The 15,616-nt window shown below is 44.4% G+C and overlaps 1 protein-coding gene across 2 annotated transcripts; it reads left to right on the top strand.

The window, feature by feature from the left end:
* The first annotated feature begins 704 nt into the window (after positions 1-704).
* OSR2 (odd-skipped related transciption factor 2) lies at positions 705-8,409 on the top strand. 2 transcript variants are annotated; one of them, XM_058698689.1, is made up of 4 exons: positions 705-1,097; positions 5,122-5,890; positions 6,973-7,072; positions 7,833-8,409. In XM_058698689.1, the coding sequence occupies exons 2-4, from the start codon at positions 5,235-5,237 to the stop codon at positions 8,013-8,015; spliced, it is 939 nt and encodes a 312-aa protein (XP_058554672.1). In that variant the 5' UTR covers positions 705-1,097; positions 5,122-5,234; the 3' UTR covers positions 8,016-8,409. The 2 variants fall into 2 exon arrangements, with proteins under 2 accessions (XP_058554672.1, XP_058554673.1); XM_058698690.1 differs by having other exon boundaries at positions 7,915-8,409.
* The last annotated feature ends 7,207 nt before the right edge of the window (positions 8,410-15,616 follow it).

Consider the following 15,616-nt stretch of genomic DNA (forward strand, 5'->3'; position numbering starts at 1 on the left):
GCAGATGCCCACCCCTTTAACCAAGTTGGTTAACTGCTTATAAAATGTACACTGGCTGATTAAACCTTAAATACTGGAAGAAATTTCTTCTGGGACCTTCCACATGTCTTTGCAGTAATTACGAAATTAGTCAATTGTCACCTCTAAAAACAAACTTCGTTTTGAAAACAGCAAGCAAGAGCAGACTACAGATATAGTCATAATTTACAAAAAGTATGTACAAAGCAGTATTTAAAATTGAAGGAAGGGTGATATATGCTGGAATATACAATCTAGAACTGATTGACTTTACCCTACGGAAAAGATAGTTATATTAAACGTGTTAAGATGTGGAAATTAATCCGGCGAGCGCGCCAAGTAAAACTACAAAAAGCCCTTTGGGTTTCTCTGCAGGGTCTTCAGGACGCAGAGAACCAGTTGTTTGGTTTCTAACAGTGTAAGAAAAAGTGGCACGGAGAAGGAAGGGGGTGGGCTTTGCTTGTGTGTGAATTTTGAACTGAGTCACCTTCGGTTCATCTGTGTAACAGGGGAACCTCCAGCAAACCTGTGCCTTTAAGACTCAGTTGCTATCCAAACACAAGTAAACAGAGTGGACCATTAGCGGGCGCCGGGCTCGGAGGCGGAGCCAGGCTCCATGGGCCCCGCGCTGCTGCAGGACGCCCGCCCGAAGGGGAGGCGGGGCTGCTACTAAAGCCCGGGACTCCGGGCCGCGAGCAGCCTGGGGAGGGACGCGGGCGGGGACAGAGCTCGGAGCGCGCGCTGCTGGAGGGTGATGGCCCTGCGAGGCTGCAGACTCCGACCTTACCCGGAGTCCGCGGCAAGAGGCTCGCGGAGACGCGGGGTTCCGGACGAGCGCTGAGCCCCGGCTTAACCACCCCCCGGGCTTTACAAACTCCACGTCCACAGTTCCCCACGAAGGCGAGGATCCGCTCTCGTTTTTGCTGCTCGTCGTCCTCCAGATCATGTCCGCGGCTCCCGGGATTCCGCTCGGAAAAAGAAGTTTGCCCGGCGAGGACCCAATGACCTTTCCGAGCCGTGCGCCTCACTACCTGGGCCGGGTCTGAGCGAAGGTGCCCAGGCGGACCTTTCCGAGGGAGGTGAGTGTCCGCTTTGGGAAGGGGCTGCAGCCGCCAGAAGGAAGGGAGGATGGGTGTCGGGGGTGTGGGGGACACTCAGATTCTCGGTCCCGCGTGCCCCAAGTTCAGAACTGTGAAAAGAAATCATATGGATGCAATCTTGGGGCACTGTGTTTCTTCTCACTTAATCGGATTCCAGGCACACCACTCCCAGCTAACACCCAACGGCACACACTTGTACGCGCTGTTTTAGTTCTGTTTTGCGACATTTAATCTAAGTGTTCGGCAAGGCTTCTTAGAAAAGCTGCTCAACATACGCTCAGATAAAACCCCATAATCCCATGTGCTTCTGATGGTGCCGCAGTATTCCTGGTCCACCCGTCCCGGGGCAGCCGCAGCAGCTCGGGGCAGCTGCAGCAGCGCAGCGCAGCGCGGACGCGCGGGGACTCACAGTGCCTGCCTAGCCAGCGCGTTGCAAGAGGGAAGTTACAGTTCAGTCCTAGGTAATCCTCCAACCTTGTGCTGGGCTTCTGATTTTCCTCCCAGCCTCCAGTCCTGGAGAGGGGGCAGAAAGCAAATTCCCTTAGGGTTTAAACGCTCGCCTCCTCGAGTAAGAGCAACAGAGAAAGGAGTAGTGGCGGTTGCAGGAAGGAAGGAGAAAAAAGGTGTTTGCGGAGGGAGCGGGGGGGATCCGTCTCCCTACCTGTTAGAACCTAGAGAACAAAAGAGGGCTGGCATTTCCCGAAGCGAAACGGCGCAGACAGCTACTTTCTCAGCTAAACAAACTGCAGTCCTGAGCAAAACAAGAAAATTACTCACGCAGGGAGAGCGAGGGAGCAGAGAGAAACAGAACCCAGATTATGCGGAAGGCATCTTAATTTAATTAACTCCTTGGAAAGGCAGAGGCGCGGCAAAGGGGCAGGAACTTCGCGGCCCTTTTCCTCTGTTCACCTGATCCAGTCTGGCCATCGTTAGTACTTTTTAAATGATCTCCTTATATCTACTGGGACTATAGCTCTGATTTATGGAAAATTCCATTGTGGCTTGTCGTTTCTCTCACACTAGCACACAGGTTTTAGCAGACGACCCCTGACTGTGTCTTATTTTTAGATAACTGAATGTAATAACAGCATTACCAAAGAGCAAGACTCTATCAGATTACCACGTACCTTTTTTCTCCCATGTTTTGAAAGCTTCGGTGAAATGAAATTAGTAGGTACACATCTCACTTGTTGACAGCCAGTGAATTAAATTTTACAAAACTTCTGTTCATGCCTGGAAATCCCTGTGAAGAAGACTGATAAAAGAAAATTAGTCTCAGCTTCACCAAAATATTTGTTTTTCACTGGCTCTTTCCTTGTAAAATTAAAAGTAACTAGTGGTCCGAAAAGGGGTAGTGGAGAAATGACAGCAGAGGATGATGACCTCTGTTACTGCCTGAAGCTCAGTGTGGGAACTACATGCTCCACTCCAGACAAAATGAAAGTACTTCAGCTCTCTTCGTTGACTTAAAACATCTTTTGACATATATTTCCAGCAACTCAGTGGGAGAGTGGAAATCTAAAGTCCCTGATTATTTATGGCAAAAGTGTTTGGTGGATATTTAGAGTTGTTCTGCTTGTAAAAGGGTTGAAGTCACCACTGGTTTGTTCTTCTTCTATGGAGAAACTATCTGTCCTGCAAATTAAAATGAAAACTTACTATGAAATAGCACGTTTATGCTGCTTTGGAGCTGAATTGTAATGGAGTTGCTAATTTTTGTGTTACAAACCATTTGAAGAAAATGGCAGGAAGATGGCACTCAACTTTTTGCTGGCAGAATTAATGCATAATGTTTATGGCAGATTTCACTTTGTGCATTTGAAGTGGAAATTACAGGTGGTGATATTCCTTCAGTTGACAACCCCCCCCCCCATAACAGTGGTGGGAGTTATACTTTGCCTCCTGTATTCATTTCTAAGAAATCTAGTCTGGGAATACACCCAAATAATAATTTCGGTTTCCTCTCTATGGGGGAAACCGCTTTTTAACACTAGGGGAAAAATAATATTTTGAATCTCTGGAAAATCCTCATTACACAAAAAGAAGGAAATAAACGTGTAATTTATTATTTTTAATGGAAAATGAGATAAACAGATAGATTACTAGGAATGTTAGTAGAATCCTTTTTCCCTGCCTTTCTAGGAGGGCTTGAGGGTTGCCACTGAACAAAAATGAATCGTGATTTGTGGTGGGAAAGTTTATTACTAATGGAGGTTTACAGTTTCGGTTGAATGGTCTGACTGAGACCCTCTGACTCTTCCACGCCTCTCATTAACCCCCGGTCTGAACTCCCAGACCGAATAGGACCAGGCAGAAGCGGTTCATTAATAAATCCCTGTCTCTGAGCATTCCAGAGGAGGAGAGAGAGAAGGTGTGGGCCTCACTGAAGCGACCAAATTCTGCCTTGTCAGAGCGCTGTGTCATTATCGCAGTCTCCCGAGTCTGCCCTCAGACCCGCGGGCAACACTTCACAGCGCACTAGAATAGATTCAGGCGTGTAAAAGGATGGGTGGTGAAGGAACACTGGACAAACTTTCCCACCTTCCGGCTGGGTTCAAAAGCCAGGCTTAAAAGGTTGAATGGCTCCAATAGATCCGCGGGCCCCTCGCAAGCACTTAGCTGGGAGTCCCGCACCTGGGGAGCCTCCCTCAAAGGCAAGGCCCAGGTCTGAGGAGCTGGCAGAACCGCTGCTAGAAGGCGGCTGGCGGTGGGAAAAGGTGGGCCTTTCCCTGAAATGCAGGTAGGGTGTCCTGGGGAACCGGGGTCTGAAATCAGACCTCTGTATTGCCATTGGGGGAGCAGGAAGAGGGGAGTGAGTGCTCCCTGCTTAGGCCCAGGCCGCACACATCTCCCAGCAGATAAACGACCTTCCTCCAGGCTGGCAAAGCCGCACTGTAACCGGCCCTCCGTGGCTCCCCTGCTGCCCCTTCCCCAGGGAGTCCACTCTCCTCTCCACTCCTCTCTTCTCACCTCCTGAGGCCTCCCTGGTGTAGGAGCGGCTCCCGGTGCCAGGCCGGGAAGCCGCTCCCACCTCCCGAGAGCTTGGCGCTCAGTCTGGGAGAAGGGGTTCCGGCCTCAGGGAGGTTCTCCGCCCACCCACCCGTATCCCCTACCACCGCACCCCACCCCCGAGAGCCTGAACCATCTGGAAGGGATCTTGGTCGGGGGGGTGGGAGGGGACGGCTCCTGGGAAGGAGGAGGGGGCGATTCCAGGCTGAACCGGCTCCAGAGGTGTCACTTTTCTTTCCTGCGGCCCGTCACCGCTGATAAATGGGACTGAGGCAGAGGAAGGAAAAAGAAAACCTCCGAGGTCAACGCGGGGCGAGACCGGCCCCTCCGAGGGCCCTCCGGCCCTGGAGCGCGAAGCGCACCCCGGCTGCGCTCCCGCACCCGCGGCGTGGCCGGGGTAAGCGCGGGAAAGGCGACCACGCGGCGGAACGGCCTGCGGGGGGCGCAGCGCGGGGAGCAGCAGCACCCGGGCTCCTCCGGGCCGTCCGCGTCGTTGCCCGGAGAGCTCGGAGGCCCCGCGGCGACAGAGGCTCGGCCCTGGGCCTGCGGGTGCTGGAGTCGCGGGCCGTCGCGGTTGCCCGACCTTCGCCGGACAGGGTGGGCTGGATGGGCTGAACTGGGTGCTTCCTCGGCTGAAGCACCGCCTTCCCCCAGCCCGCCTTTCTTTCTCCCGGGGCCTGGGTCTTCCGCTCAGTGCGTGCCCGCCAACCCCACCTTCCTCTGGGCGCCCACAGAAGGGCCGCCGGGGCGCCCGGCTCGCCGGAAAGCCACTTCCCGCCCTGCCTGACACCCTGGCCTCGGGTCTGAGCATGGTTCGGACCCGCACGGCAGGCGCTGTGGGGATCCATCACCACTCCTTCTGGGGGCCCTGGAGTAGAGTGGGAAGGAGGACTTTGAAGGAAGGTGTGGTAACCCGCGCCGGCGCCAAAGGGCAGGCCGAGCCTGCTAGGATAATAGTCACAACTCTCCCCCTCTCTTCTCCTACCATTTTTAGGGTTTTCTCTGCGTGCCTTTGTCTCTCTGGGTTCTCGCCGGAGCCCCACGCCCACCTGCCTCTGAGTCCTGGAAGACAGGGGCGGCTCCCTCCGCCCCCCAGCACCAGGGAAAATGGGGAGCAAGGCCCTGCCGGCGCCCATCCCGCTCCACCCGTCGCTGCAGCTCACCAATTACTCCTTCCTGCAGGCCGTGAACACCTTCCCCGCCGCGGTGGACCACCTGCAGGGCTTGTACGGTCTCAGCGCCGTGCAGACCATGCACATGAACCACTGGACGCTGGGGTACCCCAACGTGCACGAGATCACCCGCTCCACCATCACCGAGATGGCGGCGGCGCAGGGCCTCGTGGACGCACGCTTCCCCTTCCCGGCTCTGCCCTTTACCACCCACCTCTTCCACCCAAAGCAGGGAGCCATTGCCCATGTCCTCCCAGCCCTGCACAAAGACCGGCCCCGTTTTGACTTTGCCAACTTGGCCGTGGCCGCCACGCAAGAGGACCCCCCTAAGATGGGAGACCTGACCAAGCTGAGCCCGGGGCTAGGTAGCCCCATTTCGGGGCTCAGTAAATTGACTCCGGACAGAAAGCCCTCCAGAGGGAGGTTGCCCTCCAAAACGAAAAAAGAGTTTATCTGCAAGTTTTGCGGCAGACACTTTACCAAATCTTACAACTTGCTCATCCACGAGAGGACCCACACGGACGAGAGGCCATATACGTGTGACATCTGCCACAAGGCCTTCCGGAGGCAAGATCATCTGCGGGATCACAGGTGAGGTTGGAAAAGAGGTTGGCCTGGGTAGGGAAGTCGACTTTGTTCAGAGTACCGAGTCCTGATAGACAGTCTAAGTGTCACCAAAATCCCCTCTAAACCAGAATATATTCCCAAATATATTTGGAATATATATATTCCTGGCCAGCTACAGCTAACCCCCAACTGTTACCTTTTTCCTCCTCTGTCTCTGGCTGCCTCCTGGTTTGGGATGCGGAAGGGCCTTTCCTCATTCTTAGGCAGTTACAATCTGGTGGGTTGGTCTTTGTATGCGTTTCCCAGTTTCCTCCGGGTCGCCAATGGGGGGTGGGGCCAATAAAGCCGAGGGACCCCAAAGACCTTCCCACGGTGGGTACCAGTTCTAGCTGCTGTCAGACCATTTCTAGAAATCTACTCGGGCCACCTCTACTGGGTACCCTCCTTTCCCTATCTCCCCACCCCCAGGTGTGCCCCAGAGCCTGCCAAGGCGACCTTTCTTTTATTTTACTTATGGGGGTCTTGAGATCACTGAATTTAGAAACGGGTCCCCACCCCGCAACACCCTACGACCTTAAACTCTGCATTAATAAATGGCAATTGAAGAAATACTGTAACGTAAGTGTTTTCATCGGGTAGAAGCTTCCAAGGAGTGGGGGTGGGGGTATCTTTTCTTGGACTCTTGCTTGTAGTTCTACAGCACTGGGACTCCTGTTGGGATCCTCCGCGGCTGTTTAGGGATTGGGTAAAATCGGTTCCCCTAGAGTCGGCCTTGCCTAACATCCTGATTTGACCAGTTTAAATACCAGAGAAAACCGAAGAGACCAAGAAGGACTCATTCGGCACGATTTTGAGCTCCAGAATACACCAGAGAGGGCGATCAAGTGTAGATAAAGCCGGCGTCCGGTGAATGTTTTGAAGAATCTGTTAGTTGAGGTTAACCATAAACAGAATTACACAGAGAAAAAAAAAATACAATCTATAAACATAAATAATGGGAATCCCGTTTCTTCTGCCCTTTCACGACTTGGTTTTGAGTAACTGTCAAAAGAAACTCCTCACCGTGGTGTAAAACCATTTCAATGAAACCTTATATTGATTTTCAGGTATATCCATTCCAAAGAAAAACCTTTCAAATGTCAGGAGTGTGGGAAAGGATTTTGTCAGTCTAGAACTCTAGCGGTTCACAAAACTTTACATATGCAGGTAAGTTTGTTTTCTTGTTTTAAAACAATGGCTGGTTTCGTTTTATCATCTTTGCTCACAAAGGTGTTCAATGGCAAGCTCTTTCTCTTAAAAGGCTCTGTTTAGATTTAGTTTTCGAGGTGGGGAAAAGCAGCACTCAGCATTTTTTATGCAAAAAATTACTCTTACCTACCATAAAGCATTATTATATTTTTCTTAAAGAAAAGGCCATTCTCTTTATTCTAAGTCCTAACTTTAGATTTTTTTTTTTTTCCATCTGATCTGCCCTGCATTTAAAGCTTTCGTGTTTGGGAGGAAATAAAGGTAATTTTGATAATGGAGGCATAGTGAAATCCCATATGCTCTCTCTCCCAGGGGCCTCATAATTTGTAGTTTTCAGAACATTGAGGAATAGTTTAATTTTCCAGCAAAGAGGAACCTTATTACCCGGGAGAATGTCGTTCCTTAAGAGTGGATTAGAGTTTTTTCCTTCCTCCTTTTCCTGCCTGTGACACGGTGATGAAATGTAAAGAGCTGGAAATCACAAAGCCCACCGCGGTGGCCACCGGCACTTATCAGTGTAATCGGGCCTCTGTGTGTGCCTGCGCGAGTGCGTTCTTGATTGGAGGATTAGGAGCCAGATTTGTTCGTGCAAGTCCCCTCTTTTGTTGTCGTGCGCGTGTTATGTTAACGCTTGTGATACCGATAAGACAGAAACTATTGAGAAGGGTGCGGTGGTGGTGTGAAGGATTAATCCTTTGCTTGCTTCACATCTGAACAGGAATCTCCACACAAATGTCCCACATGTGGAAGAACCTTTAATCAGAGAAGTAATCTGAAAACTCACCTTCTCACCCATACAGACATCAAGCCCTACAGCTGCGAGCGGTGCGGCAAAGTGTTCAGGCGAAACTGTGATCTGCGGCGGCACAGCCTGACTCACACCCCGCGGCAGGACTTCTAGAGAAGCCCAGGATGTGTCCCGTGCCGCCGCTGCTCCCCTCCCCAGACACTTCTCCACGCCTCCCACCCAAGGGTCGCACCCCCAACCCCTCACTGACCCCAGCTCTTCCCTTGCTGTAGCCGCACCTGCAGCTCCAGGGAGTTAACTCTTCTTCTCCAGGACTGAGGACTGTAGAAAGCCACACAAGTACATCCCTTCACAAAGAGTATATGCTAGTTTCTTGTAGATATTCACAGCTCATTTTAGAGCTCTGTACATAATGTCGTGGGTCTTCGTTTTGTTGTTTTGTTTTGTTTTTGTATCTTGTTGGATGCACCTAGATATGGAAAATGGAAGCCAAATTTATCTTTAAAGAGTGTATTTTCAAAATAAAACCTTTTCTTGTTTGTTTCAACACTTCTGCAAAAGTGTCTTGCTATTTAACTTCTGTTCTTCCGCTGGGCTCTGGGAGAGTAGGATGCCTCCAAAATACTCAACATTGAGGGTTTTCTTTATCCCTAGGTTTTTAAAATAAGACTTCTCACAATTCTCTTACTGAGACTTCAGCTCTTCCCTTTCTGTGTTATGGTATTTTTGAATTGGACAATTTAGATTTGGAATTTTTGGTTTTCACAGATATTAAAATTGATACCCTCGAGGTTTTATCCTCTTTTGTTTATTCTAATTCTTTGTGTGTTATTCCTTCTGATAAAAAGCAATATAATGATTGTTAATAGCGTGCAACTCCATGACTGACCTATCTGAAAGCACAAGATGGAAAAGTCCTTGACCTAATGTCAAAGTTTATGATGGACTTCTCTTACCATTAGACTTTGAACACTATGATTTAGCACTGTAGACAGAGACTTTACCCTGGTTTCAGGAGAGAAGTCTAATAATCCTCCTATAGAAGAGTGCAGGAAGATACAACCTTCAGAAGATGGGGGACCAGAGGAGAAAGGAGAAACTAGCTGTGAAAATATTGCTTTCCTAGGGTGGAGATGTTTTCTTCTAGAAGGTTCAGATTTCTCTGCAAAGCAAACTTGAGTTAGGTCACTTGCAAAGTTTTCATCACTGGTTGGTCTTTTGTCCCTGGGAAAATGCCAGAAGTATAGGTACTCTGTGTGGAGCTCATGGGAAGCATGTCATAATCTTCTGAGGCATTTCAACCTTTCCCAGATGATTCCTGGGGAATGTGACACTGGCATCATGACAACCTGTATAGGATTTGGGTGGAAGACTTTGGATACAGATAAACTGTAGTACTATGCAGAAGTACTGGAAGGGATATAACTGAACTTAAGGAGGGAACATCAGAGGAACCCATGGCCCAGTAGCCCAGAAGGTACTCACAGACTTTAACACTGAACAATAGGGTAAATTAGGTATTCCCAGATTTTTCATTTTTATATTTGTATTAGATGGCATGTTTCATCTTTAGGGACTAGGCATCACATCCTGTGTTTGTACTTTAGAATCCTCCAGAAGGGTACATAGGGACTTGAGGACTTGATTCCAAATTTTTTGCCAGTGCCTTGTTCAACACAATTTACAAAGAGGTTTCAAACGTGTTCCAGATTGAATGCTTACTCTGTTCTCAAGGGAACTGGCTGGAAGTCACTGATGCTTCTCATGAGAGATGAATTCTATCCAACAAAGTGTCCACTCACCAAGCCTGTGTGTCTAATGCTCACACAAATGCATTTCCCAACATGGGATGGGCCCAAGCCTTCACTGAGGAGAGGGGGCAGGGAAGAGTGTGAGGGTGCATGTGTGTGTGGTATTTAGAAGACTGAAACTCTTGTTTGTTTTCTTGTGTTTGTATAGAATTAACTCAGTGACCTCCCTACCTCTACTCTGTCAAGATCCTGCCCACCTTGGCACAGAAGATTTGAATACTTTAGGGCAGGGTTACACATTGACTGTCCCTAGAGCTCCCCTAATCCCGCAGGCATTTCCATGTCCTCAGTCTCGCTTCCCCACCCAACCCAACCAACTATAAGTGTCAGAATTCCATTGCACAGGGTTCAGTCCAATTATCAAAGAATGACCCTTGCTCACTATCAAGCTCAGGCATATCCTTGAAGTCAGTGTCACAAGGATATTTAGATAGGAATACGGTTCCTCTGCATTTATTTTAGTTAAAAAAAATGGAAATCAGAAGGGAATGAGGAAAAAATAGAGAAAGTGGAGAAAGCAGTTACTCTTCCCAGATACACACTATTTCAAAAATTAATGTTGATTTGTTTATATAGTTATCAATTTAACAAGTGCACATTTTGGGATCTTGACTACTTAGTAATTTGAAAACCTGTACTAGGGTTTAATAGCTCCCTTCCTTCAGTCTGCACTCCTGAAGCCAGCATCCATCTAGACTCCGAAAGAGATCTAGCCTCATTGCTCTCTCTTTCCACACCTCATGATCTCAGGGGAACTTTTGAACAGTGGGTTCTTTCCTCTCCAAATGCAGAGTTTTGTTTTCTTCTTTATAATGTTCAAGTATGCAGGAAATGAATCTTATGTGAGAAAAACTTATAAGACATCATAAGGAAAATGATATCTTGTAGCTTATGAAATTAATCTACTGAGTTTTGGTGGTTTTTTTTTTTTTTTTTTTTTTTTGTTTAGGGAAGAGTCATTATTTGAGTTTTAGATTAGCCTGTGTTTTCCTTACACCCTCTACCATAGTCAACTCATGAATCAATACTCCTGGCCAGAGACCAGGAATGGGAAATATCACGAGTCATAACCACAGTGCTGAAGAACTTCATGTACAACAGTTAAGTATTCAGCTGTGACTTTAATCTTATTTTGCAATCCATGTGTGGGATTTTAAAAATAATATCTAAAATTAATTACATTGTAACCAATTATTAATGTAAAATTATGAATGTGTGTTAGGTGTATGTATTAAGGCTAATATTGAAATGAAGGTCATTGTAGTACTAGCGCTTTATAATTGCAGTAATTAAAATTGCTATTTTACCCAGACACATCCTCTTTTACGTGAGGAAACTTACAAACATTTAACTCTAAGACTACTGAATATTTAAAAAGCAAACAAATCTAAAATTTCAAATTATAAATAAGCCTAATTACTACTAATGATGAAATCAGAAGCATATACTGGGAGTTTCTTCTACTGTTCATTTGTCAGATGTTAGCATAGACGTTTGAACCTCTTCACTTAAATCATGTTCAGTCAGGTACCCTTGCCCTACTTTTGTTTCTAGAGGAGCAGCCTACCCCTGGAAGGTACTTGGGAAACATTAGTTCTTGAAAATTGCCAACATGACAGACTACATGCATTTGGATTGAACACGGAATAGAATCTACAGCAAATTTTACTACAAGAAGGGTATTACCATGGCATAATGGGCTACCTTCCTACTCCCAAAGTAACATTAATATTATTACGATAATAAAGAAAGAGGAAACGTTGATGAAACCATATAACACATTGTAAACAGGAATAACTTTTGATTTTTGAGGATTATTTGTTTTCACATTTATCAGTGTATTATATTGAGACCGTATTTCCCAATTTTTCCTTCTGAAATGTAACTTTCCACTGATAACCACCTCTGCTGAAAGCACCTAGCAATAAAGGGAGTGGAGATTCAGAATGATTCAGCTTTGATGACCTGAGATATTTCAAGTTCATTCCTGTTTATTGCTTGTTTTCCCCCTCCAACACAAATTACATTATCATAAGCTATGTAACTTTTTCTATATAATCATCCAAGGCAAAAAATGACAGTGAAAAACTATAAGTAACCCAAACAGCCTTTAAGAGGAAATGGTTGGGTAAATTATAATGCTATATCTCTTATGTATGGCATTATACTAGGTATATATTATACTATTAGGTATAGCTTTCTACTGCAAACAGAAAACCTGACCAAAAGGGGCTTGAACAATAGGGGATTTATTTTCTGACATAACAAGAGGTCTAAAGGTAGGATCCAGAGAGGTATAATTAATTGGACTGACAAGATTATCCAGAGCCCAGTTCTTCTTACTTTTCTTTTGTTCCATCTTTAGTGTGTAGACTGGCTCCCTTCATGGCCACAAGATGGTTGCAACAGCTCCAACCACCAGTTCTAGCGCTTCCTTTTCACACATATGTCACAGGTAGGAAAAGGATTTATTTCTTTTTTGTATCACTTTTTAAGAATTAACAATTTCTGCATAAATCCAACCTGTAGACTTGCCCATATATCTTATTGGTCAGAATTAGGTCAACCTGCTCATTCCTCAGCCAATCGCTGACAAGGAGAATACAATTAGCCTGCAATGGACTAAATAAAACTCATAAGCATAGAAATGGAGCTAGCCTTCCCTGAAGCCTCTGATTGCCCGAAAAAAACCCTGATTTCTGTTAGCAAGGAAGAAAGGAAAACTGAGTGTTGTGAATATAAAGCAGATATTAAAGATGAAGTTTCTGTTAATAACCTTATGTTAGGAGATGCTTATGTTGTAACACAGCAAGATATTCAATGGCATGTACAATATTACCCAAACTATATAAACAAACAAAATCTTGAAAAAACTAAGCAGAAATAAAGACTAGCAGAAAATACACCGAAATGTTAATAGCAGTTATTCATGAGTAGCAAGCTAAAGGTGTGTTTTTCTTCTCCTTTTCTTTTTTCAAAATTTCTATTTGAAAAAAATTTTATGTTTATTTTTGAGAGAGAGAGAGAGGGAGACAGAGAGAGAGAGGCAGACAGAGATGGAGACAGAATCGGAAGCAGGCTCCAGGCTCTGAGCTGTCATCACAGAGCCTGTTGAGGGGCTCAAATTCACAAACCATGAGATCATGACCTGAGCCAAAGTCTCATGAGCCAAAGTTGATGCTTAACTGACTGAATCACCCAGCGCCCCTCTTCTCCCTTTCTTATTTTCAACTTTCCCACAATAAGCATGTGTTAGTTTTATAAAGGAAAAAATAATAAACATTATTTTTAAAATTCAAGATAAAGCCTTAGTTTACTCAATATATTTTTTTCATATGGCTTTATTGTCTCTGACCAGCCTTTGCTTTGTCTCTTGTCCACACAAACCCACATATACACTCTTGCTTCTTCTAAACCACTTCTTTAATTTCATTACATCTTTCTAGTTTCTTTCCATTCTTCCTTGATTTCTATTCACATTTCTTTTTCCTATCTTTTCTCTTCTCTAGGTTTCTGTATACTGGCTCTTTGTTTTCTTCCTTGTAAGACCTTCAGTAATTCTAGCTCAGTGTTCCTCCAGGTATGATCATCAGACTTACCCAGGGTACCTATTTCTGGGCTCTCCCTAATCCAGTGTGTGACTTGGGATTCCTGGTGATAAAGACTCAGAACTCTGTATTTTAAACAAACACTTCAGGTAGTTCTTATGTGTATTACAGACTGAGAATGTCTGCATTAGCCTTTGACACCATCATTCCCTTTATCTTATCCATCAGCCATTTACTATGTGCCTACCATAATAAACATAAAATAAATTTCAACCCACTTTTCTTTACTTATTTACTCATGTCCTTGACGTGGTGAAAATTTCCTCTGCCTTTATTCTTATTACTCTTCTATGGTCTCTCTATGTACTTTTCTTTTCTATTGTTGCTGTCTCCAAATTAGATTTATCTTTTTTGCACTAATAGACATCTTTGGCTTTGATATTTTATTTCTTTGTTCTTTTTTGTTCTCTTAATCCATTTTCTAATTTAAAGAGGCAGGAGAATAGAGAGAATAATTGATTAAGATGAGAAAATCACAGAGAAGTAAAAATAATTCCCTTTTGGATTTGTATATTGAAATATTGTCACCAAATGACTTGTTACTTTGGCTTCTGTATAAAGAACATTAAGTTGCTATGAGTAATGCTTTATGTATTGAGCTGTGTGTGTGTGCACAACCTAAAATTTGTTTATTAGATTATTTTATTATTACACTAAAATTTCAGAGTAGGTGGCTATATGTTGTGATGGAAAAAGCCATGGACATGAAGTCAGAAGATGGATTTAAGGGCACCTGGGTGGCTCAGTCAGTTAAGTGTTCCACTCTCAATATTGGCTCAGGTTGTGATTTCATAGTTCTGGGATTAGCCCTGTGTCGGGCTCTGTGCTAAGCATGGAGCCTGCTTGGGATTCTTTCCTCTCTCTGTTCCTACCCCACTCATGTGCTCTCTCTCTTTCCTCTCTCTTCTCTCTCTCAAAATAAACAAACACTAAAAGAAAAGATGGATTTAATTTTTTAAGCTCTGGAATTGTTTATAGACAAAACATTTAACCTTTTTGAGGCTCAGTTTCTCAACTGTAAAATGTGAATTTGTCCTACATAATAAGGTCTTCTCCACCTTGTAAGATTTATGGTTCTCATTTAGGTAAGCATGAATGTATTATTAGATGAGCATTGTTCACTTCACAAAAACTAGAAAATACCAAGAAATCATATCACTTCTCTCTCATAAAATATGTCATTAACTCAGTAAAAATAAATGTAGGCTTACAAATTAATTTCTACTTGAAACGGTCATATCATGTTTTTTTAAAACTTCTGAAATATTAGAGGCTCTTTGGATGACTGTTGATTAAAAGTAAAGTTTTTAAATTGAAAAGGAATTGTACTTCTTTATCATTTTCAGCTGATAAAAACAATCATGCTTATTGTAAAAAAAAAATTCAAACCATATAGAAGTCTATAAGTAGAAGTCTCTTATTTCCTCACCCCCACTAATGACCCTATTAGTTTCATTCCCCAGAGGTAGCTACTGTTAACATTTTTGGTCTGTCTTTCTGGACATTTTGCTGTGGATATTCAAAGGTAAGCATATACTTAACATCACACACACACAAATAGGATCATAGAATAATAGTATTTTGCAACTTCTACACACACACACACACACACACACACACACACACACACACTTAACAAAACAATATATCTATTGGGTCTTTTTTTTTTTCCACATCAGCGTAAATAGATATTCCTCTAAGGTGATGGAAAAAAAAAAGTCTAAAGACTTCTAAACCTGAGGATTGAATCTCTTCATTAGAATTTAACATGAGAAATAGGAAAATCATTGTTACTGAAATTATTTACAGAATACTATCCTTAACTGACAACCTTTAGTCCCCTATCTTCATGACAGCAGCTGAGAGAGTGCCTGAGGGTTTCGAAGATTCTTCAAGGTGTGTCATATTATGGTTCACATCAGTGCACACTGAGATACCTCTCTGGCAAGAACTGAAAGATACAGTTCTTAAATCCCCTGGTGACCCATTATCCATGGATCATTGACAAGATAGAATGTAATAGCTCCTGTCTTTTTACCAAGGTAAACTTCCCAGTGAAACTGTACTGTTTTTGCCCTATGTCTCTTATCTAAACAAAAAATTAATCTAGGAAAAAGAAACTACATTAAGTAGATAATGCAAATACTCTCATATTATTTATTGTATTTTAATATTTATTGAATGAGGAAATATTTATTGAAATATGGTAGCTGTTTAATAGTAAAGACTGACCCTGACAAGTTGTTCCCACAACTCAACTTTCCAAACAGATCATGTGAAATTCAAGGCTAAGCAAATTGCACAAGATCCAGCATTTGGAACATAAAGTTCTAAA

The sequence above is a fragment of the Neofelis nebulosa genome, chromosome 14 (genome assembly GCF_028018385.1).
Source record: "Neofelis nebulosa isolate mNeoNeb1 chromosome 14, mNeoNeb1.pri, whole genome shotgun sequence".
NCBI lineage: Eukaryota > Metazoa > Chordata > Mammalia > Carnivora > Felidae > Neofelis > Neofelis nebulosa.

What these genes read in the sequence shown, in the direction of transcription:
- OSR2 (XM_058698689.1), top strand. Translation starts at nt 5,235, where the DNA reads ATGGGGAGCAAGGCCCTGCCGGCGCCCATCCCGCTCCACCCGTCGCTG. An exon ending in GATCATCTGCGGGATCACAG is followed by an intron (nt 5,891 to 6,972) that starts GTGAGGTTGGAA and finishes ATTGATTTTCAG; the next exon opens with GTATATCCATTCCAAAGAAA. An exon ending in ACAAAACTTTACATATGCAG is followed by an intron (nt 7,073 to 7,832) that starts GTAAGTTTGTTT and finishes ACATCTGAACAG; the next exon opens with GAATCTCCACACAAATGTCC.